Source organism: Bombina bombina, chromosome 2 (assembly GCF_027579735.1).
Source record: "Bombina bombina isolate aBomBom1 chromosome 2, aBomBom1.pri, whole genome shotgun sequence".
Taxonomy (NCBI): Eukaryota; Metazoa; Chordata; class Amphibia; order Anura; family Bombinatoridae; genus Bombina; species Bombina bombina.
In genome coordinates, this window is record NC_069500.1 from 1,012,555,294 (window position 1) to 1,012,579,757 (window position 24,464).

The 24,464-nt window shown below is 35.7% G+C and overlaps 1 protein-coding gene across 3 annotated transcripts in view; it reads right to left on the reverse strand.

Annotated features, from left to right (window-relative positions):
- PRSS12 (serine protease 12) overlaps positions 1 to 24,464 on the reverse strand; it is a 504,723-nt gene that overhangs the window by 197,616 nt on the left and 282,643 nt on the right. For all 3 annotated transcript variants that reach the window (XM_053703591.1, XM_053703592.1, XM_053703590.1), the window contains one exon: positions 11,926 to 12,067. In XM_053703591.1, the coding sequence (XP_053559566.1) occupies positions 11,926 to 12,067 (142 nt within the window). The remainder of the gene's footprint in view (positions 1 to 11,925; positions 12,068 to 24,464) is intronic.

The window sequence follows — 24,464 nt, forward strand, 5'->3', positions numbered from 1 at the left end:
TTGTAAACAATGAACATTAGATACCCTTTAACACAGAGTCAAAATATTGCTGTAAAGTTAATGAAACAAAGTAAAGCATTTTGCAAAATGAACATAAACTTGTAACCAATGATGTTTTAATAGAGATTGTGTTTCTTAAAAATTGTGGGACATTATTTGCATTTTTTTTCATATGAAAAACTCTGACATAAAATACTCCGGAAGTTCATTGTCAACTACAAAATCTATCCCATGGTTCTTGCGCCTGCTGGCAACATGGTCATCAGATTGTGTAGCCAGCCATTAGACATTATGTAATTCATCAGATATTGTGTATATGATCTCATGTACTGCTTCACTGCATTCTGATTAGGTATCCTAGTGCATTTATGTTTTAAATAGCTCTTTTCTAAATTGGTAGACAGACTTATAATATGATTAAAGATGTTCATTTTTATTCAGCTTCATATAATGACATTGTTGGCTTGAAGTCAATAAAGTCATAATTCCCTTGAGAATGGAAAGATGGAGTTATAGCCCTTGAGAGTTCAGTTATAGTTTAGGTAATACACCGATATTAGACTAATCTAATTATACAATGATCTATCTCCATGGAACAATTATCAAGAGTAACTGTATGGAAAGAATGTGGAATTATACAGCTCAGCCTGGAAGAAAATTATGTTACTAATGTTTGAAGTTCTCACTCTTGTGGTTTCTTTTATGCTGAGAACCTCCTAGCAGTACTTCATTATGCAGATGTCCTAAAAATTACAGGTCACATGGTAGCCTTAAAGGGACATGAAACCCATTTTTTTTTCTTTCATGATACAGATGGAGCATACAGTTTTAAACAATGTTCTAATTTACTTCTATTATCAAGTTTTATTTTTTCTGTGTTTTTTTGCTTTTTTTTTTAGGAAAAGCAGGGAGGTAAGCTCAGAAGTGTGCACATTTCTGAGTCTTTATATGGAAGCAGTTTTGCAAGAATTGTATCCACTTGCAAGAGTACTGGATGGCAGCGCTATTTCCTGCCCTGTAGTGCTCTAGGCACCTACCTATCGCCTAGATTACGAGTTTTGCGGTAAGCTTAAAAAGCAGCGTTAAGAGATCCTAATGCTGCTTTTTAACACCCGCTGGTATTACGAGTCTTGCAGGTTTAGGGGCACAGCACACTTTTTTGGCCTTACCGCAAATCAACTTACGTAAATTTTGTAAAGTCTTTTTTCAATGGGACTTCCATAGCACCGGTATTACGAGTTTGTCCTGGGAGGCCAAAAAGTGAGCGGTACACCCTCTACCTCCAAGATTCCTAACGCATTTTAAAGTCAGTAGTTCTGAGTTTTAAACTGCAGCACTGTAGCATAAAACTCATAACTAAAGTGTTACAAAGTACACTAACACCCATAAACTACCTATTTACCCCTAAACCGAGGCCCTCCCACATCGCAAACACTAAACTAAAATTATTAACCCCTAATCTGCTGCTCCAGACATCACCGCCACTATAATAAACATATTAACCCCTAAACCACCACACTCCCGCCTCGCAAACATTAGTTAAATATTATTAACCCCTAATATGCCGCCCCTAACATCGCCACCACCTACATTATACTTATTAACCCCTAATATGCCACTCCGGACATCGCTGCCACCTACATTATACCTATTAACCCCTAATCTGCTGCCCCCAACATCGCCGCCACCTACCTACATTTATTAATCGCTAATCTGCCGCCCCCAATGTCGCCGCCACTATACTAAATGTATTAACCCCTAAACCTAAGTCTAACCCTAACACCCACTAACTTAAATATAATTTAAATAAATCTAAATAAAACATACAATTATTACCTAAATAATTCCTATTTAAAACTAAATACTTACCTATAAAATAAACCCTAAGCTAGCTACAATATAACTAATAGTTAGATTGTAGCTAGCTTAGGGTTTATTTTTATTTTACAGGCAAGTTTGTATTTATTTTAACTAGGTAGAATAGTTATTAAATAGTTATTAACTATTTAATAACTACCTAGCTAAAATAGATACAAATTTACCTATAAAATAAAACCTAACCTAAGTTACACTAACACCTAACACTACACTACAATTAAATAACTTACATAAATTAAATACAATTAAATAAATTAAATAAAATTTGCTAAATTACAAAAAAAACAACACTAAATTACAGAAAATAAAAAACAAATTACAAGATATTTAAACTAATTACACCTAATCTAAGAGCGCTATCAAAATAAAAAAGCCCCCCCCCCCAAGATAAAAAAAAACCCTAGCCTACAATAAACTACGAATGGCCCATAAAAGGGCCTTTTGTGGGGCATTGCCCCAAAGAAATCAGCTCTTTTACCTTTAAAAAAAAATACAAACAACCCCTCAACAGTAAAACCCACCACCCACACAACCAATCCCCCAAATAAAACCCTAACTAAAAAAACCTAAGCTCCCCATTGCCCTGAAAAGGGCATTTGGATGGGCATTGCCTTTAAAAGGGCATTTAGCTCTATTGATGCCCAAAGCCCTAACATAAAAATAAAACCCACCCAATACACCCTTAAAAAATCAGGAGAAGTCTTCATCCAAGCAACAAGATGTCCTCAACGAAGCCGGCAGAAGTCATCCTCCAGACGGGCAGAAGTGGTCCTCCAGATGGGCAGAAGTCTTCATCCAGACGGCATCTTCTATCTTAATTCTTCTGACGCGGAGCGGCTCCATCTTCAAGACATCCGGCGCGGAGCATCCTCTTCCAACAAAGTCTTCTTGCTGAATGAATATCTCTTTTAGTGACGTCATCCAAGATGGCGTCCCTTAGATTACGATCAGAATTAAGGTAGAAAAAATCCTATTGGCTGATGCAATTAGCCAATAGGATTGAGCTTGCATTCTATTGGCTGTTCCAATCAGCCAATTGAATGCAAGCTCAATCCTATTGGCTGATTGCATCAGCCAATAGGATTTTTTCTATCTTAATTCCGATTGGCTGATATTATTCTATTAGTCAATCAGAATCTAAGGGATGCCATATTGGATGACGTCACTTAAATAGATATTCATTTAGCAAGAAGACTTCGTTGGAAGAGGATGTTCTGTGCCGGATGTCTTGAAGATGGAGTTGCTCCGCGTCGGAAGGATGAAGATAGGAGATGCCATCTGGATGAAGACCACTTCTGCCCATCTGGAGGACCACTTCTGCCAGCTTTGTTGAGGACATCTTGCCGCTTGGATGAAGACTCCTCCTGGTAAGTGAATCTTCAGGGCTTAGTGTTAGGATTTTTTAAGGGTGTATTGGGTGGGTTTTATTTTTAGGTTAGGGCTTTTGGCAGCAATAGAGCTAAATGCCCTTTTAAGGGCAATGCACATCCAAATGCCCTTTTCAGGGCAATGGGGAGCTTAGGTTTTTTTAGTTAGGGTTTTATTTGGGGGGTTGGCTGTGTGGGTGGTGGGTTTTACTGTTGGGGGGTTGTTTGTATTTTTTTACAGGTAAAAGAGCTGATTTCTTTGGGGCAAAGCCCTGCAAAAGGCACTTTTAAGGGGTTATGGATAGTTTAGTTTAGGCTAGGGTTTTTTTTTATTTTGGGGGGCTTTTTAATTTTGATAGGGCTCTTAGATTAGGTGTAATTAGTTTAAATATCTTGAAATTTGTTTTTTTATTTTCTGTAATTTAGTGTTTGTTTGTTTTTGTAATTTAGCTAATTTTATTTAAAAATTTTTAATGGTATTTAATTTGTGCAAGTTATTTAATTGTAGTGTAGTGTTAGGTGTTAATGTAACTTAGGTTAGGTTTTATTTTACAGGTAAATTTGTATTTATTTTAGCTAGGTAGTTATTAAGTAATTAATAACTATTTAATAACGATTCTACCTAGTTAAAATAAATACAAACTTGTCTGTAAAATAAAAATAAACCCTAAGCTAGCTACAATGTACCTATTAGTTATATTGTAGCCAGCTTAGGGTTTATTTTATAGGTAAGTATTTAGTTTTAAATAGGAATTATTTAGTTAATGATAGGAATTTTTATTTATATTTATTTTAATTATATTTATGTTAGGGGGTGTTAGGGATAGGGGTTAATAAATTTAGAATAGTGGCGGCGACATTGGGGACGGCAGATTAGGGGTTAATAACATGTAGGTTGCGGCGACATTGGGGGAGGGAAATTAGGGGTTAATAAATATAATGTAGGTGTCGGCTATGTTGGGGGCAGCAGATTAGGGGTTAATAAGTGTAAGATTAGGGGTGTTTAGATTCGGGGTTCATGTTAGGGTGTTAGGTGCAAACATAACTTTAGTTTCCCCATAGGAATCAATGGGGCTGCGTTACTGAGATTTACGCTGCTTTTTGGCAGGTGTTAGACTTTTTCTCAGCCGCCTCTCCCCATTGATGTCTATGGGGAAATCGTGCACGAGCACGTATAACCAGCTCACCGCTCACTTAAGCAGCGTAAAAACCTGTAATACCAGCGCTGTATGTAAGTGAGCGGTGAGAAAAAACTGCACATTAGCAACGCACCCCTCATAACACAAAACTCGTAATCTACCCGTATGTTTCTCTTCAACAAAGAATAACATGGGAACAAAGAAAATTTGATAAGAAAAGTACATTTGTTTAAATTGTTTGCTCGCAATGAATCACAAAAGACAATTTTTGGGTTTCATATCCCTTTAACTAACCAATAAACACTGTTGTTTCTTACATCTATAAATTATAAAAGTAAAATGTGCCATTCCTTATCAAAATCAATTTTAATATGAAAGTGAGATAAACCCAAAATTTGTCTTTCATGATTCAGATAGAATGTACAATTTTCCACTGTACTTTTATTATCACATTTTCTTCCTTTTCTTGTTAGCCTTTGTTGAAAAGCAGGGAGGTAAGTTTAGGAGTGTGCACATGTCTGCAGAACTACATGGCAGCAACAATGTTATGCTTTAGCAAGAGCACTACATGGCAACACTATTTCCTGTCATGTAGTGTTCTAGAGATGTGCACGCTACCTATTTAGATATCTCTTCAACAAAGAATAACATGAGAACAAAGCAAATTTGATAATATAAGTAAATTGGGAAGCCATTTAAAACAGTTTTCTCTGAATCATGAAAGATAAATGTTGGGTTGCATGTCCCTTGAAGCAACATTTAATACTTAAAGGTACAGTATACACTCATTGTCATATAACTGCATGTAATAGACACTACTATAAAGAATAAGATGCACAGATACTGATATAAAAATCCAGTATAAAACTGTTTAAAAACTTACTTAGAAGCTGTCAGTTTAGCTCTGTTGAAAAGGTAGCTGGAAAGCCCACTGCAAGTGGCAAATAACAGACACTCCCCCCTCCCCATTCTTTTGCATATGAAAAGACCCTTTACACAAACAGGAGCAAGCTGGAGAAGGTAGCTGACGGTATTCAAATAAAACTTTGGGGCTTGGTTAGGAGTCTGAAAATCAGAGCAATGTTATTTAAAAATAAGCAAAACTAAACATTTAAAAAAAAAACTTAAAGTGAAGGTCAAGTTACAAGCACAACCTCTCGGCATTGCATAGACTTATCAAAATGAGCAGGAGTTTAAGTCATGATTTTTTTAAAATCTATTTATTTTATTTTATTTTTACCTTTAAACTGCTCCGCCGATAAGCACAGCACTCCCGCCCGCCATCTTGTCGAATTGATTGACAGATGACATATCCTAAACCAACTAATCCTTGTTTCCCCCCCCCCCCCCCCCGGGCGTTCAGCCCCTTTGCGTAAAAGTCACGGCCCGGGGGAAAACAAGAATTAGTTGGTTTAGGATACGTCATCTGTCAATCAATTAGTCAAGATGGCGGGCGGAGTATTGCGCTTATCGGCGGAGCAGTTTAAAGGTAAAAATAAAGGAAAATAAATAGATTTTTAAAAAATCATGACTTAAACTCCTGCTCGTTTTGATAAGTCTATGCAATGCCGTGAGGTTGTGCTTGTAACTTGACCTTCACTTTAATGAGCTATATAAATAGATCATCTACAAAACATTTATGCAAAGAAAAAATTAGTGTATAATGTCCCTTTAAAATGATATTCAGAATAAAAAATCCCATTATTTTAGACAGGTATTAGGGTGGGGATGGTAAATACATTAGACTGTATTAAAATGTGTATTTTTAACAGCAATAAACCCGAAGTTCAGTTGTGGGTTGTTTTTTGGAAGCTACTCTAGGCTAATAAAAGTTTAAGGATCGTCTGTTCAGGTTTGGCAAGAAGGCCACAATAAGGAAGCTCATTATTCTTTACAGGTCTGCTGTGAATTCCTTCTGCTTTATGCATTCAAGACAATATAGAAATGAATTATTTTGCATGAAGCAGCTTGTTCTAGACTTGAACACATAGTATTTAGCCAGCCTTCTGTTGGTATAAAAGTAGCCATAAGAATAAAACAGTCTTTTTATTTGCTCCATCTTAAAAAAATCAATTTGAAAATATATTACTTTTTATTTTAGTTCCTCTTTTATGTATTTATTTATTTATTTATTTACAGCTAGATTACGAGTTTTGCGTTATGACTCAAAAAGCATCGTTATGGCCCATAACGCTGCTTTTTCCCTAACGCCGCTATTACAAGTATTATCAGAATAAGTGTACCGCACACCTTTTTGGCCGTCAGGCAATGTCAGTACCGCACTTTTAAAAAATTAATTTTCCATAGCGCTACTATTACGAGTTTTGCGGTGAATCCAAAAAGTGAGTGGTACAGCCTAAAATGACATGATCCGTACCGCCATCTAAAATCAGTAGTTATGAGTTATGAGTTTTACGTTACAAAGCTGTAGCATAAAAGTCATAACTAAAGTGTCACAAAGCACACTAAACACCCATAAACTGCCTATTAACCCCTAAACTGAGGCTCTCCCGCATCGCAAACACTAAAATAAAATTATTAACCCCTAATCTGCCGCTCCGGACATCGCCGCCACTATTAAAATGTATTAACCCCTATTCCACCACTCCCCGACATTGTCGCCACTATAATAAACCTAATAACCCCTAAACCGCCGCCCGCCCGCATCGCAAACACTATTTAAATATTATTAACCCCTAATCTGCCGTCCGCCTACACTGCCGCTATAATAAACCTATTAACCACTAAACTGCAAGCCCCCCACAACGAAATATACTAAATTAAACTATTAACCCCTAAAGCTCTGGCCTCCCGCATCACTACATAAATATATTAACCCCTAAACCTAACCCTAACTTAACCCTAACCTTAACCCTAACATAACCCTAACACCCCCTAACTTAAATATAATTAAAATAAATCTAAATAAAATTTACAATTATTACCTAAACAATTCCTATTTAAAACTAAATACTTACCTGTAAAAAAAAAAAAAAAACTAAGCTAGCTACAAAATAACTAATAGTTACATTGCAGCTATCTTAGGTTTTTTTTCTTTTTCACAGGTAAGTTTATATTTATTTTAACTAGGTAGACTAGTTAGTAAATAGTTATTAACTATTTACTAACTACCTAATTACATTACATTAACATTACAATAAAATAAATTAAAATATTCAAATACAATTATCTAAATTAAAAAAAAAAATAAACACTAAATTACACAAAATTAAAAATGAAATTATCAAAAATAAAAACTAATTACTCCTAATCTAATAGCCCTATCAAAATAAAAAAGCCCCCCCAAAATAAAAAAAACCCTAGCCTACACTAAACTGCCAATGGCCCTAAAAAGGGCCTTTTGTGGGACATTGCCCCAAAGAAATCAGCTCTTTTACCTGTAAAAAAAATACAAACAACCCCCCAACAGTAAAAACCCACCACCCACACAACCAAACCTCCCAAATAAAAACCTTACTAAATAAACCTAAGCTTCCCATTGCCCTGAAAAGGGCTTTTGGATGGGTATTGCCCTTAAAAGGGCATTTAGCTCTTTGACATTGCCCAAACCCTAAGCTAAAAATAAAACCCACCCAATAAACCCTTAAAAAACCTAACACTAACCCACGACGATCCACTTACAGTTTTCGAAGACCAGACATCCATACTCATCCAGGTGGCAGAAATCCTCATCGAAGCCGGCAGAAGTCTTCATCCAAGCGGCAGAAGTCCTCCTTGAAGCCGGCAGAAGTCTTCATCCAAGTGGCAGAAGTCTTCAGCCAGACGGCATCTTCAGCCAATAGTATTGAGCTTGCATTCTATTGGCTATTCCAATCAGCCAATAAGATGTGAGCTCAATCCTATTGGCAGATTGGATGATCCATTAGGATGAAAGCTCAATCCTGTTGGCTGATTGCAACAGCCAATAGGATTTTTCCCCTTTAATTCCTATTGGCTGATAGAATTCTATCAGCCAATCGGAATGTAAGGGACGCCATCTTGGATGATGTCACTTAAAGGGAAACTTAATTTACCAGCTGCGATTGTAAGAAGAGGATGCTCCGCGCCGGATGTCTTGATGATAGACCTTCTCCGCATCGGATGGATGAAGATAGAAGATGCTGTCTGGATGAAGATAGAAGATGCCATCTGGATGAAGACTTCTGCCACTTGGATGAAGACTTCTGCCGGCTTCGAGGAGGACTTCTGCCCGCTTGGATGAAGACTTCTGCCAGCTTCGATGAGGACTTCTGCCGCCTGGATGAGGATGGATGTCCGGTATTCGAAAACTGTAAGTGGATCGTCAGTGGTTGGTGTTAGGATTTTGTAAGAGTTTTTTTGGTGGGTTTTATTTTTAGCTTAGGGTTTGGGCAATATAAAAGAGCTTTTAAGGGCAATGCCCATCCCAATGCCCTTTTCAGGGCAATGGTTAGCTTAGGTTTATTTAGATAGGTTTTTATTTGGGGGGTTTGGTTGTGTGGGTGGTGGGTTTTACTGTTGGGGGGTTGTTTGTATTTTTTTTACAGGTAAAAGAGCTGATTTCTTTGGGCCAATACCCCGCAAAAGGCCCTTTTAAGGGCCATTGGCAGTTTAGTGTAGGCTAGGGTTTTTTTTATTTTGGGGGGATTTTTTATTTTGATAGGGCTATTAGATTAGGAGTAATTCATTTTTATTTTTGATAATTTCATTTTTTATTTTGTGTAATTTAGTGTTTATTTTTTTTTGTAATTTAGATAATTGTATTTTATTAATTTAATTTATTTTATTTTATTGTAATGTTAGGTGTTAGTATAAGGCAGGTTTGGTTTTATTTCACAGGTAATTTTATATTTATTTTAACTAGGTAGCTGGTAAATAGTTAATAACTATTTACTAACTAGTCTATCCAGTTAAAATAAATACAAACTTACCTATTAGTTATATTGTAGCTATCTTAGGTTTTATTTTACAGGTAAGTTTGTATTTAGTTTTAAATAGGAATGATTTAGGTAATAATTGTAAGTTTTATTTAGATTTATTTTAATTATATTTAAGTTAGGGGGTGTTAGGGTTAGGTTTAGGGGTTAATATATTTATGTAGTGTTAGTGATGTGGGAGGCCAGAGGTTTAGGGGTTAATAACTTTAGTATAGTGGCGGCGACATTGGGGCGGCAGATTAGGGGTTAATAACTGTAATGTAGGTGGTGGCGATGTTAGGGCCAGTAGATTAGGGGTTAATAACTGTAATGTAGGTGGCAGCGATGTTAGGGGTGGCAGATTAGGGGTTAATAGTTTTATTTAGGTGCCGGCAATGTCGGAGGCAGCAGATTAGGGGTTAATAACTGTAAAAGTAGGTGGTGACGATGTCAGGGGTGGCCGATTAGGGGTGTTTAGACGTGGTTTTTATGTTAGGGTGTTAGGTTTAAACGTAACTTTTTCTTTCCCCATAGACATCAATGGGGCTGCGTTACATAGCTTTTTATTCCGCAATTGCAGGTGTTAGGCTTTTCTTTAGCCGACTCTCCCCATTGATGTGTTTGGGGAAATCATGCACGAGCACGTCAAAGCAGCGCTTGTATTTGGGTGAAGTATGGAGCTCAATGCCACCATATCGCCCGCGCAAGCCTGCTTTTTCAGAACTTGTAATAGCAGCGCTATGAAAGGTGAGCGATGAAAATAACGTACATGAAATTAGCGAGCAGCCATAACGCCATAACTTGTAATCTAGCTGTTAGTTGTCTATTTATTGAATTATTTATTTATTTGTATATGGATATTCCTGTACTTTTTAGCAAACTTGTGGAATCTCTGTCCTAGATTGAATAAAACTTTTTGAAACTAAAATCTCACTGAATGAATTCTGCATGCTTGTACAAAGTTTAGGTGAACAGTCTTTTAGCACAACCCTAGAACCCCCCTGGATTGCCCGCAGGTAGCCCTTATTCGCTGAGACAAAACAATCTTTTTTCCCTAGCATATATTTAATAAGTATTGGCTTCATATTATTAGCAACATCCAATCGCTATTTAAATATCACATTTCAGTCATTTTGAAATATATAATAGGAGTTATATAACGTGAACCATATATGCAGGGCTGGAATTTACATTAGTGGCAGTGCTCACAAGCTAATAATCATCATAGCTTTAAACTGATTTCACTTATAGAGAGAGGAAGAGACAGAGCAAGAGAGAGTGAGAAATAGTGGGGTTTTTTTTTTTAAATCGGGAAAAGCATATGAAATAGAGTAGCATTTGTGATTTCATATGTTCAAATCACACATTACTACTTTAAAAATAATAACTACCTTTAATGGGATTTGAACCTATAAAACTTATACTAAAAGTTTGTAAAACTCCAAAGATATTAGCAATTCATTCTAAATCTGCATTAGAGCAGTGTTTTTAAACTGTGGTCTTCAAGTACCTCCAACAGGCCAGATTTTCATTATAGCTGAACACAGCGGATGGGGGAGAGCAGGTTATTAACCATGGTTACTGAGCAACTGATTATTTCACCTATGCTCTAGTTCAGCTATAATAAAAACCTGGCCTGTTGGGGGTACTTAAGAATCACGGATGAGGAACACTGCATTACTTGAATTGTATAGAAAAGTTCCTTTGTTTCAATACTCTTACCCTTTGCATAGAAATACAGTACAAACAAGCAGCTAATTATATTTTATATATTAATTAAAGGGATAGAAAGGTAAAAATTGAAACATGCATATGTGCATTTAAATTTGAAATAGAAGCATTTTTGCAATATACTTCCATTAGCAAAACTGCTTCTAGCAAAAGTTATACTGTTTTTCTGCAGCATACACACATTAAAGGGAAACTCAAATGTTTTCTTTCATGAATCCCAAAGAACATGCAATTTTAAACAACTTTCCAATTTACTTCTTTAATCTCATTTGCTCTTTTATCCTTTGTTGAAAAGCATATGTAAATAGGCTCAGTAGCTGCTTATTGGTGGCTGCACATAGATGCCTTGTGTGAATGGCTCGCCCATGTACATTGCTATTTCGTCAACAAATGATATCTAAAGAAGGAAGCAAATTAGATAATATAAGTACATTGGAATGTTGTTTAAAATTGTATTCTCTATCTGAATTATGAAAGAAAAATATTGGGTTTTATGTCCCTTTAATTTGAAATTTTCTTTGTCAACCAGAAAACATTTAAGTCCCTTTAAGAGCTATATCTAAGTAGTTTGTTTACAACAGTCAAGAAGTAAACATTCATATTTAATGCACCTATTACTACAGTGTTCACCAGGTGATGGCATCTAATAATAGAGCATAGGCATCTTTATTATGCATTATGCTTGTACAATGTATTGCTTCCTGACCCAGAAAAATGCTTTAGTACCTGTATTAAACTGGCTTGTTCTTTTTCCCTTCTGTGATTCATTACAATGAATGACTGTTCTATATTGTATATGTGTTTCTATGTACCTTAGCTATTAATATAAATTAATGCTTAAGTTAAAAATCAATGTTCTCCTATATAAATAAATTGTTTGTTCAGACAATACAACTCTAGAAACATTGATCTTACTTGTAGCCAAGCTGCCGACATACTACAGATGCATCTTTATCAGTCCATCCATCATCACAGATTGTCCCCCACTGACCATTGAGATAAATTTCCACACGCCCCTCTTTTTTTGTCTCACCATCCATCAATCTGATAGGAGGACCTGGGAACAAAATAGTATTTGTAAAAAGAAAAATGCAGCAAGATACAATTGAAACATCACATTAGTAGAAGACAAGATGTGAGATTACAAACTTTAAAAAAAAAAAAAGAAAGTTTGGTGCTGTCATTTCATCTTATGCATGATTAAGAAGCAAATTTTATTTGTAAGCCTAATGAAATTACTTATTCAATGAAACTTAAAGGGGTAGGAAAGTCAAAATTCAGATAGAACATTTTATTTTGAGCCAATTTTAATTAAGTTCTTTTTTCAAATGTACTTTGTTCTCTATGTATCCTTTGTTGAAATGATATGTCACTGGGAGCTAGCTTGTGATTGGTGACTACAAACATGTGTCTCTTGTCATTGGCCTACCAGATGTTATCAGCTAGCTCCCAGTAGTGCATTGCTGCCCTGGAGCTGCCTTTAACTATGTGTTTAATCAATTTGCCAGAGTTAAACACACAGTTATATACAATAACTAGTGTAATAATAAAATGATCTAGCATATTAACACATTTTCTTTTTACCTGTTTTCATCTCAAACAAACCATATTTATATATTTTTCTGTAAATGTTACAGATATATCCAAAAATGTTGAGCACAAATTATTATGAACTGTATACACTTTAAATTAGTTCTATGTAATGAGAAGCCCCTCAAGAAAAAAAAGCCCCATAGAATTTGCCAGTTTTCAACTCTTCAGTTACCTAAAATTGACCTAGAAAGTTTTTTTAGAGAAAAAAAATAAAATGCAGAAAACCATTTGTTAAAATAAATGTGGAACACTGACTGAATGTGTATAGAAAAAACACATGTGGCTTAATCCTCTGTGGTTGAAAGTAATGTCGCTACATTTATATTTCACATTTATATCAGGGAAAAGGCAAATTGTTTTTCAAGAATACCTTGTGTTGTCTTTATTGTATTATTTACATTGGTATAGGCAGCACAGATGTATCATTGTAGACAGTTTTACATACGTTTTGTTATTTTTCATTTGAACAACTGGACTGTTTCAACAAGCCAACTTAATCTGCTAATGTCACACATCATTATTACTTATATTATTCTCTAAGGAAAGAAGGGGAAAAAATATTTGAAAGAATAAAATAAAATGTACAAATGGAAAAGCCAGAAACATCTGCAATTATTATCTATTGCAGTCACAGAATACTGTCCATTTAAAGAGCCAGCTGTGATGTATGATGCATGCAATTCAATCTATCATTAGCTGTTGGGAAGTGAAATTACACCTACTCTTTCCTTCTCTAGGGCTAATTGAATTTAAATGAGGAAATAATAGTACTGTGAGTTATTAGATAAACCATAAAACTGCCCAAATCAGCAATTCACCTTCCTTGTTTACACGAGTATAGAAATGTGGAGCCTAATCCAATTACTTACTTATGTAGCCCTGAAAACTGCACATATGGTGTATTTTTTGCCTTATGGAAATAATCTTTAGAATTGCGATACAAATCTTACTTTAATAGTGGTGATTCCAATAGGAACAGGGTTTCATTTGGTAACAGGTTTTGGAACCTGTTGCTGTAATGGATTTTATAAATTAGAACCAGGGTGTCAGTCAAATATAAAATTGGCAGCCAGCAATTCTCCTGGGTAAGGTGGCTGAGTGTCAATCATTCTATACTATTTTCTTCTATAAATATTTGCCCTTAGACCAGCTGTCCTATTAAGTTGTGTTTTTACATTCTAAACTTAGGAAAATAGGGAATTTCTAACAAGAATAATCCATCTTACCAGACTGCAAATACCATCATATCAGACTGCAAACCCATAAACACGTCAAACATGTTTAACTATTGAATCTGAATTTTTCATTCTATTTTAGGAAATCAAATTAACCCCTTAATGACCGCAGCACTTTTCCATTTTCTGTCCGTTTGGGACCAAGGCTATTTTTACATTTTTGCGGTGTTTGTGTTTAGCTGTAATTTTCCTCTTACTCATTTACTGTACCCACACATATTATATACCGTTTTTCTCGCCATTAAATGGACTTTCAAAAGATACCATTATTTTCATCATATCTTATAATTTACTAAAAAAAAATTATAAAATATGAGGAAAAATTGAAAAAAAAAACACTTTTTCTAACTTTGACCCCCAAAATCTGTTACACATCTACAACCACCAAAAAACACCTATGCTAAATAGTTTCTAAATTTTGTCCTGAGTTTAGAAATACCCAATGTTTACATCTTCTTTGCTTTTTTTGTAAGTTATAGGGCCATAAATACAAGTAGCACTTTGCTATTTGCAAACCACTTTTTTTTCAAAATTAGCACTAGTTACATTAGAACACTAATATCTTTCAGGAATCCCTGAATATCCATTGACATGTATATATTTTTTTTAGTAGACAACCCAAAGTATTGATCTAGGCCAATTTTGGTATATTTCATGCCACCATTTCACCGCCAAATGCGATCAAATAAAAAAAATCGTTCACTTTTTCACAATTTTTTTCACAAACTTTAGGTTTCTCACTGAAATTATTTACAAATAGTTTGTGCAATTATGGCACAAATGGTTGTAAATTCTTCTCTGTGATCCCCTTTGTTCAGAAATAGCAGACTTATATGGCTTTGGTGTTGCTTTTTGGTAATTAGAATGCGACTAAATGCCACTGCGCACCACACGTGTATTATGCCCAGCAGTGAAGGGGTTAATTAGGGAGCATGTAGGGAGCTTGTAGGGTTAATTTTAGCTTTAGTGTAGTGTAGTAGACAACCCCAAGTATTGATCTAGGCCCATTTTGGTATATTTCATGCCACCATTTCACCGCCAAATGCGATCAAATTAAAAAAAACGTAAAATTTTTCACAATTTTAGGTTTCTCACTGAAATCATTTACAAACAGCTTGTGCAGTTATGGCACAAATGGTTGTAAATGCTTCTCTGGGATCCCCTTTGTTCAGAAATAGCAGACATATATGGCTTTGGCGTTGCTTTTTGGTATTTAGAAGGCCGCTAAATGCCGCTGCGCATCACACGTGTATTATGGCTAGCAGTGAAGGGGTTAATTAGGTAGCTTGTAGGGAGCTTGCAGGGTTAATATTAGATTTAGTGTAGAGCTCAGCCTCCCACCTGAAACATCAGACCCCCTGATCCCTCCCAAACAGCTCTATTCCCTCCCCCACCCCACAATTGTCCCCGCCATCTTAAGTACTGGCAGAAAGTCTGCCAGTACTAAAATAAAAGCTATATATATTTTTTTTAATGATTTTTTAAGCATATTTACATATGCTGCTGTGTACTATCCCCCCTTAGCCCCCAACCTCACTGATCCCCCCCCAAACAGCTCTATCCCCTCCCACTCTAACTTAATGGGCGCCATCTTGGGTACTGGCAGCTGTCTGCCAGTACCGAGTTTAGAATAAAAAATTTTTGTTTTTTTAATTTGTTGAAAGTTTCTGTAGTGTAGCTTCCCCACACACAAACCAACCCCCCCCCCCCACCCCTCCACGATCGCTTTTTGTGCTTTTGCACAAACAAGATTAGGCAGGTTTTATTAAAAGATTTTCCGTAGTGTAGCGGTTCCCACTCGCTCCCGCCCCGTGCACGCGCCCGCCCGCCACCCTCCGTGCACGCGCGCGCGCCCGTGCGCGCCCCCGACGGTCCCGCCCCCGATCCCGCCCCCCTTGACGTCACGCGGCACACCGATGGCCGCCCACCCGCCTCCCAATTCGGCTCCCACCCACCAACGATACCGGCCATCGATGTCCGGTGCAGAGAGGGCCACAGAGTGGGTCTCTCTGCATCGGATGGCCATGTGAGGTTATTGCAGGATGCCTCCATATCGAGGCATCACTGCAATAACCGGAAAGCAGCTGGAAGCGAGCAGGATCGCTTCCAGCTGCTTTCCACACCGAGGACGTGCAGGGTACGTCCTCAGGCGTTAACTGCCTTTTTTTTGAGGACGTACCCTGCACGTCCTCGGTCATTAAGGGGTTAAAAAAGGTTCCCCAGACCAAGGGCTCAACAGGAAATGTTATGTATCTGGCATTAAAGCGACAGTCAACACTAAAATTGTTATTGTTTAAAAATATAGATAATGCCTTTATTACCTATTCCCCAGCTTTGCACAACCAACACAGTTATATTAATGTACTTTATAACATTTAAATCTCTAAATATCTGCCTGTTTCTAAGCCACTATAGACAGCCTCTTATCACATGCTTTTTTATTTGCTTTTCACAACAGGAGACTGCTAGTTCATGTGGACCATATAGATAACATTGTGCTTACGCACTGGGAGTTATTTAAGAGTCAGCACAATACAGCACTGATTAGCTAAAATGCAAGTTAGTTGATAGATAATAAATGTAAAGTCATCTGATCAGGGGGCTGTCAGAAGATGCTTAGATATAAGGTAATCACAGAGGTAAAAAGTATATTAATATAACTGCTCGTTATGCAAAACTGGGGTATGGGTAATAAAGGGATTATCTAACTTTTAAAATAATAACAATTCTGGTGTAGACTGTCCCTTTAAGGATGGAATTCCAAAAACAAAATATTTTTTATATTATTTATTACTTAATGGGGCAAACACATGAACAAATAAATTGTACTACTGTGTTAGAGCTTTGTATTACTGTACCTCTGCTTGCATAAGGGGTTACATACATAGTTAAAGTCAACTCCAGAGTAGAAGTACACTTCTTTCACCTAACTGAATACATTTGGTGAGCCACTTACTAGAGGTATATGTGCAAAGCCACCAATCACATCCCTGCTTCCAGAAGTGCATTGCTGCTATTGAGCCTATCTAAGTAGACTTTGAAATAATCGATACCAAGAGTATTACTACAAAAGTTAATCTAGTAATGGAAGTAAATTGAAAAGATTGTTAAAATTGCATAATTTATCAATCATGAAATCTTAATATTGACTTCCATGTGCCTTTAATTTAGATACATCTGATTGGTAGCTATTATTAAAGGGACATTGTTTTCATTCTTTTATGTTACGTAAACATGTTAAAACACACACATTTTTTCAAAAAACAAAGAACTGTAAAACATTTTGAATTAAAGGGATATGAAACCTATTTTTTTGCTTTCATGATTCATATAGAGCATGTCCTTTTAAACATTTAACCTCTATTATCTACTTTGCTTCATTGTCTTGGTATGCTTTGTTGAAAAGAATACATAGGTAGACTCAGGAGTAGCAAAGCACTACTGGGAACTAGCTGCTGATTGGTGGCTGCATATATATGTCTCTTTTCATTGGCTTATTTAATGTGTTCTGCTAGCTGCAAGTAGTTCATTGCTGCTCCTTCAACAAAGGATAACAGAGAACAAAGCAAAATGTATTAATCAAAGTAAATTGGAAAGTTGTATGCTCTGTCTCAAGCATGAAAGGAAAAAAAATGGTTTCATGTCCCTTTAATATATTATATTTTCAATTAAAAAAGATTTTTTTTTAGTAGCATGTCCCTTTAAATGATCTTCACATTAAAGAAAATGTTTAATTATGTAGCAGTTTACAGACCTTTTTCTAAAGTTTCTGATTTACTTTCATTGTTAATGTTGTTACCAGAGGTCTTTAAAAATGGGAAACTTTTATGAAGTCCCTAGGCTTTCATAAACATATAGATTTATAGCACCATTGTCAAAGCTACTTTTTCTTATCCACAGTAGAATGTTATATTCAGCCTAATATTTACTTTGCTGCTAGGCATCTTCTATAGATTTAAAAGCCATAAAGAAAAAAAACAGTTTAAGGCTGGACTCTCAAGGCTACTTAAACTACTATATTATCGCCAACAAACTATTGCATACAAAGACAATGTTATCATATAATTCACAGCCAAGTTCTGATGTAAGTATTAGGACACTACAGTCAACTATCTGTCTAGCAGTATCTTCCAGATGTTAAATCCGTATTCATATTTTCTGTTGGGTAATGTGAAGGGTTTTTTTTCTGCAATCCCCTCAATACAGACTTTAAACTTTTCTCTAAACATTTCCAAGACTTTATTTTAGTTTACAATATAGATTTCCCAAATTGTATTAGTTTATTAATAATAATGTACTACATTTATTTATTTATATAGGTCTCAGTTTTCAATTATTTTAGATTTACTAAAAGGTATCTTTATGGCAATCTCTGTTGTGGTTTCTTGTTTTGATCACTTTATAAAGGATGAAATCAAAATCATTAACGATACCCAGATATGAGAACAAAATGGTACAATAATAAATATAGAAAGTTCAGGGGTCTCCTATTTGTCAATTGCTTGGCATGACAGTGCCACTGGCTTTTGGAAACTCTGATTTATATACGAACATTCATAAATGCTGGGGCATATTTTTATACCTCTACCCCCAAGAAAAGTTCAGCAGACTCCCTTGAATAAAGCACCTAATATTTAATTGTAAAAGCTAAAAGAAAGATAGAATGTTGTTCAAATATAAACTGTACCAATTTATTTTATTGTAAATAGACTAAGAATACAGTGGATGCAATTCCCTGAGGTTTCTCCAGCTTGTCTGGCCTCAGTATCCTCTCCAGTTTCACTCAGTTCTTTAATAAATATGTTGCATAAAATAATGTAGCACAGGCAGTGCTAAAGGGGCTGGTAAGGTCAGTGAAACATCGGCCGCAGAGTATTCCTAGTGAATTTTGCTGGTTGCGTCTTTAAAAAGGTTAGTGTCTGCTATTACTCATAAATGCTGATATTCTTAATAGCAACGCAACAAGGTTTTGCTGCTGTTTGCAAATGGTAACATTCTAAATGGTACAAACCAGATGCTACAGCTTTTAAATACTATTGCTTATAAATTTCAAGATTCTAATTAGTGAACTAAAAATGTGTTACTTAGCACCAGACTCTACAACCACCAGGCTCGTACAGTGTTGGCACGTACATACAAATATTGTAAATAGTGCCATAAAAATGTAACCACAGCAGAATAGCAACATTAGCTATTACATTTAAGCTAAATTGATAATGTTAGCATTTCACAAGCTGGTATCATCAGTGCTACTTTTCTGCAATCGTCTCACGAGGGCGTTCTGTGCTCTCGCTACCACCACAAAGCATTGTCACAAATCAGCAAAGACAACTTTAATACAGTGACAATTTAATTGTTGCCATTATATCATTTTATGGCGCTATGTAGATTGTCTGCATTTACTGTCAACCAAAAGAAATTAGTATATTTATAACAATGTTGTTATCAGCTTATCTTACAACACAATTAAATGTCTGGGCACTCAGCCTGTCCTATTATATGAACCATTATTTCTACATTTTCCTTATAGCATTATCTCTATTGCTTTTGTTCATTTAGTAAAAAAAAAGTCTACAATAACACAACTTTGTTGTAATTGTTAGTCATGTTACTACACCTAGGATACAAGAATTAAAGGGACACTCAGGTTAAATTTAATTTTCATGATTCAGATACAGCATGTCATTTTAAACAACTTTCCAATTTACTTCCATTAAAAAAAATGTGCACAGTCTTTTATATTTACAATTTTTGAGTCACCAGATCCTACTGAGCATGTGCAAGAATTCACAGACTATACGTATATGCATTTGTGATTGGCTGATTGCTATCACATGGTACAAGGGGAGTGGAAATATACATAACTTTGAAATTTGTTATAAAAAAATCTACTACTCATTTGAGGTTCAGACTAAGTGCTATTGCATTGTCTTGTTATCTTGCATTTGTTGATTATGCAAATCTAATGTGTTGACTGGTCCTTTAAATGTAAAATTCAAACTGATTATACTCATGGGAGGGATATTTAAAGGGACACTCAATCAAAATTAAACTTTCATTATTCAGATAGAGCATGCCATTTAAAACAGCTTTCCAATTTACTTCCATTAACTAAATGTGCACAGTCTTTTTATATTTAAACTTTTTGAGTCACCAGCTCCTACTGAGCATGTGCAAGAATAAGTGTGTATGGCTGATGGCTGTCACATGGTACGTGTATGCATTTGTGATTGGCTTATGGCTGTCACATGGTACAGGGGGGAGTGGAAAAAGACATAACTTTTAAAATTGGCAGAAAAAAAATCTACTTCTCATTTGAAGTTCAGACTAAGTGCTATTGCATTGTCTTGTTATCTTGCATTTGTTGAATATTCAAATCTACTGTGTTGACTGGTCCTTTAATACCAGGCAGGATTTACTTTGTTTTGTTCTGTTGGGGAGAATAACAAACATTTCTACAAACACTGCTACACCATCAATCCTAATTGATGTGTGAAGGGTAAATTAGGAATGCTGGCTTTGTTTATATTAACCAAAAGAGCAAAATGATGTCCCAGGAGCCGGCAAGTGTAAAATATATCCAAACTTTATTAGAATTATTTAAAAACAGCATACGGTTCAGTCCGTCAGTACAACAGCACAACTGACCAGATTAAAAACACACAACAGAAAGGGAGAGAAGCTGCGCTCCTCATGCAGCAGACATGTTTCGTGCTTACCAAGCACTTGTTCACTGCTTAAAGGAGCAGCAGCTGCCTTCCACTTAAATAGGCTACAGCTGTGAATATATTTAAAGATACATCTCATATAATGATATTTAAATACTTAGAAATAGTTATCTCCCTCATGCAGTGTGTATAACTTGTTTAAATATAAAAGCACTCATCCCTACATAGTAACAGGAAAACATACAAATAGATAAACATTTCATAATAGTTAGAATTGCATTTATACAATAATTTATAGAGTTTTATAATGTTTAAGAGATTTGATTCATGAAATAGCAAAATTTATAAATTATAGCTAAAATTCTGATTTAATCCAAACAAATAAATAGAATTTTATAATGTTTAAAAGATTTGATTCATGAAATAGCAAAATTTATAAATAATAGCTAAAATTCTGATTTAATCCAAACAAATAAATAGTACTATAGAAAGTTTATATAATTCAAAGAAAAAGAATTTTATTATGTATGTACAATTCCCTAGACACATAGATCTATATCCCTCCTTAGGTTTAGACCATGGGGCATAGACGTATTTAGAGTAAATATCCAATATACCTCTCTTAAATTAAGTTTATTTTGTCTATTGCCACCTCTTCTCCACCGTGGAACATGGTCTATACCCTGCAGGGACAAGAGAGACGCATCAGAGTTGTGGAATGTTTTAAAGTGTCTTGCAATGGGGGTGTCAGAATCCGGATCCTCTATAGAACGCACATGTTCAAGGAATCGTTCTTTCAGGGGTCTTTTAGACCTCCCCACGTACTGTTTTAAACAGCCTCTGCATGTCAAAAGGTAAATGACATGTGTAGTAACACAAGTTATGTAAAACTTGATTTGATGTACTGTACCAGTACTAGAAGAGGTGAAAAATTCACCTTCATTTACAGATTCACATGTTTTACATATCCTGTGTCTACATTTAAAGAAACCCTTTTTTTGTTTAAGCCAACAGTTCTGTGTCAATCTTGGTAGATCAGATGGTGAAACATAGTTACCCAGGGTTTTCCCTCTCTTGGAGATGAACTGGCAGCCTTCACTGACAATCCCTTTAAGGGTTGGGTCAGTGTGTAAAATAGGTAGGGATTCCTTTATTATTTCACAGATTTTATTATATTCAAGGCTGTAAGTAGTAATAAACTTTGGTTTACCTATCTCCATTTGTCTTTTGTTTTTATTTTTGTATTGCAAAAGTGTGGTCCTTGGTATAGCATCTACCTCTTTGCGGGCTTTGTCTAAAATAGTTTCATTGTAACCTCTTTCTCTCAATCTCTGTGTGATAATGTCTGCTTGTTTTTGGTAGTTCCTTTCATTCGTACAGTTTCTTTTGGCCCTGATATATTGGCCTTTGGGAATCCCCTGTAGCGTATGTCTAGGGTGACAGGACCTGAACTCAAGGATAGTATTTCCTGCTGTGGCTTTTCTATATAGATCAGTCTCTATCACTCCCGTGTCAATATTACCAATGATGGTAATATCCAAAAAATTAATTCTGTCATGACTATGTTCACCCACCAATTTAATGTTATGGTCATTGTTATTGAGGTAAGTACAAAAATCATCTACAATGCTGTCTGTACAATCCAAAATCAGTATCAGATCATCAATATATCTGGCAAAAAACACAATATTATGTCGATAGGGGTTCCTATCTCCAAAGACGTGGAAAAGCTCCCACCATCCCATAAAGAGATTGGCATAGCAGGGGGCAAATTTCGCCCCCATAGCAGTTCCACGCCCCTGGAGATAGAAACCCCCATCGAACATAAAGAAATTGTGAGTCAGAAGATATTCAATTGAATTTAACAGAAATTGTTTAGTGGCAGGGTTAAAGTTACTTTTGTTGTTTAAAAAGTAATCTATCGCATGTAAGCCTTTGACATGTGTAATTGAGGTGTATAGGGATGTCACATCCAGCACTAAGAATCTGTAATTAGATTTCCATTCCACATTTTCAAGTTTTAAAATTAGAGAGGTGGTATCCTGTATGAAACTAGGTAATTCCTTAACAATTGGTTGAAGAAAACTGTCAATTAAATCTGAGAGGGGTTCGTTTAAAGAATTAATGCCGGCTATTATAGGACGTCCAGGGGGGTTGGTAATGTCCTTATGGATTTTAGGTAAATAGTGGTAGATAGGGATAACTGGATGTTCAGGGACTAAGCTTTCTTTATTGGTCTCATTGATGATATTATTATATCTAGCATATGAAATTAATTCAACCAATTCTTTTTTGAATTTAATAGTGGGGTTATCTTTCAATTTTATGTAAACTTCCCTGTCCTGTAGCTGTCTATTAGCTTCTTTTAAGTAATTAACCCTGTCTAAAACCACTACATTTCCTCCCTTGTCGGAGGGCCTTATGATGATAGACTCATTCTGTTGTAACTTGTCTAGCGCTGCTCTTTCCTTAAAGGACAGATTCTTTTTATTCTGTTTAGGTATACTGTTTAGTGCCCTGAGTTTGTCTTCAACTACTTTCTGAAAGATCTCTACAGCATTAGATCTGGAATGAACAGGATAAAATTCACTTTTTTTCTTAAATTTACTTAGGTTAACATTTTTTTCAGTAATCAAACCTTCAGTATCAATTATATCTTCATCTAAAAGTTCCTGTAAGTCAGTGACACAACACATGTCAGTGAATGTCAGATTATCATGATTGACAGGTCCCTCTGATGTATTACTTATCACATTACTGGTTTCATCCTGTGACCCCTCAGCATTACCAAAATGTTTGCGCAACATTAATTTGCGCACAAATTTGTTAATATCCACAATGGTGTTAAACAAGTTGAAATGCTGAGAGGGCACAAAATTCAAACCTTTGGACAATACTTTTTGATCCAATGTAGTTAGTTGCATGCTAGACAAATTTACAACATTATTCTCTCCTAAGCATATTTCTTCTTCCGATTCCCTGCTCTCGTTTGATAGGTAGTCTGTTGTTTCTTTGGGGTCTCTTCTGTTCCCCCTACCCCCATCTTGTTTACAGTTTGTTTTTTTGCCTTTCCCCCTTTTGCCTCTATGTATGTTTTCTTTTTTACTGCTGGCACAGTCTCTCGCTGTTCGTTTTTTGAGGCACTGGTGGATGGTATTTCTTGTGGAATTTGTAAAACTGTGGGGATGGTTTCCTCAATGTAATTCTCCCCATCAGAGGACTCTATTTCATACTCAGTGTCATTATCAGAAAAACTGACTTGTTTTTTGGATTTGTTTCTCTTGTTTTTGTACCACCTCCTTCTCTTTTTGTGGTCACCCCCCTCATTCGTGTCCCACCTATACACAGAATGGTGATCATAGTCATGTTTATCCCTTAGAATTTTCCTGGACTTATACTCCCAAAGTTCCTGACGAAATGTTTGCATATTTTTTTCAAACTGTTTATCATACATTTTGAAATCAGGGTCTTTTTGGACTGTTTTTAATTTATCCTGTATGTCCTTAATTTCAATTAGAAGATCCACTCTTTGTTTCTGTTTATGTTTTATTAGTAGATCTATTAAGGCAAATGAGCATGTGTCCAATATAATGTTCCATTTCATCATGAAATCATTATCAATTACTCTAAAGGAGGGAAACTTCCTGATGCGTAATCCTCTAGGGATATGTTTGTTATTCTTATATATGAGGAAAGTCTTAATGTCTAACTCCAATTTTAAATCTTTTTTTCTTAGAGCATCAATTTCATAAAATAGGGTATCGATGGTATAAACCACTTCATCCTCAATATTATATTGTGTGACAGTCTCTTCAAAGTTAGTTAGCACATAAGATTCCTCTTCACTGTTATCCATAATAGTTAATGAGTTAAGCGTATATGCTGTTTCAAAGTGTATGATCCGGTCAGTGTTTGAAAGTGCTGTACTATAAATGTGTAGTATACTGAAATGCTGTTA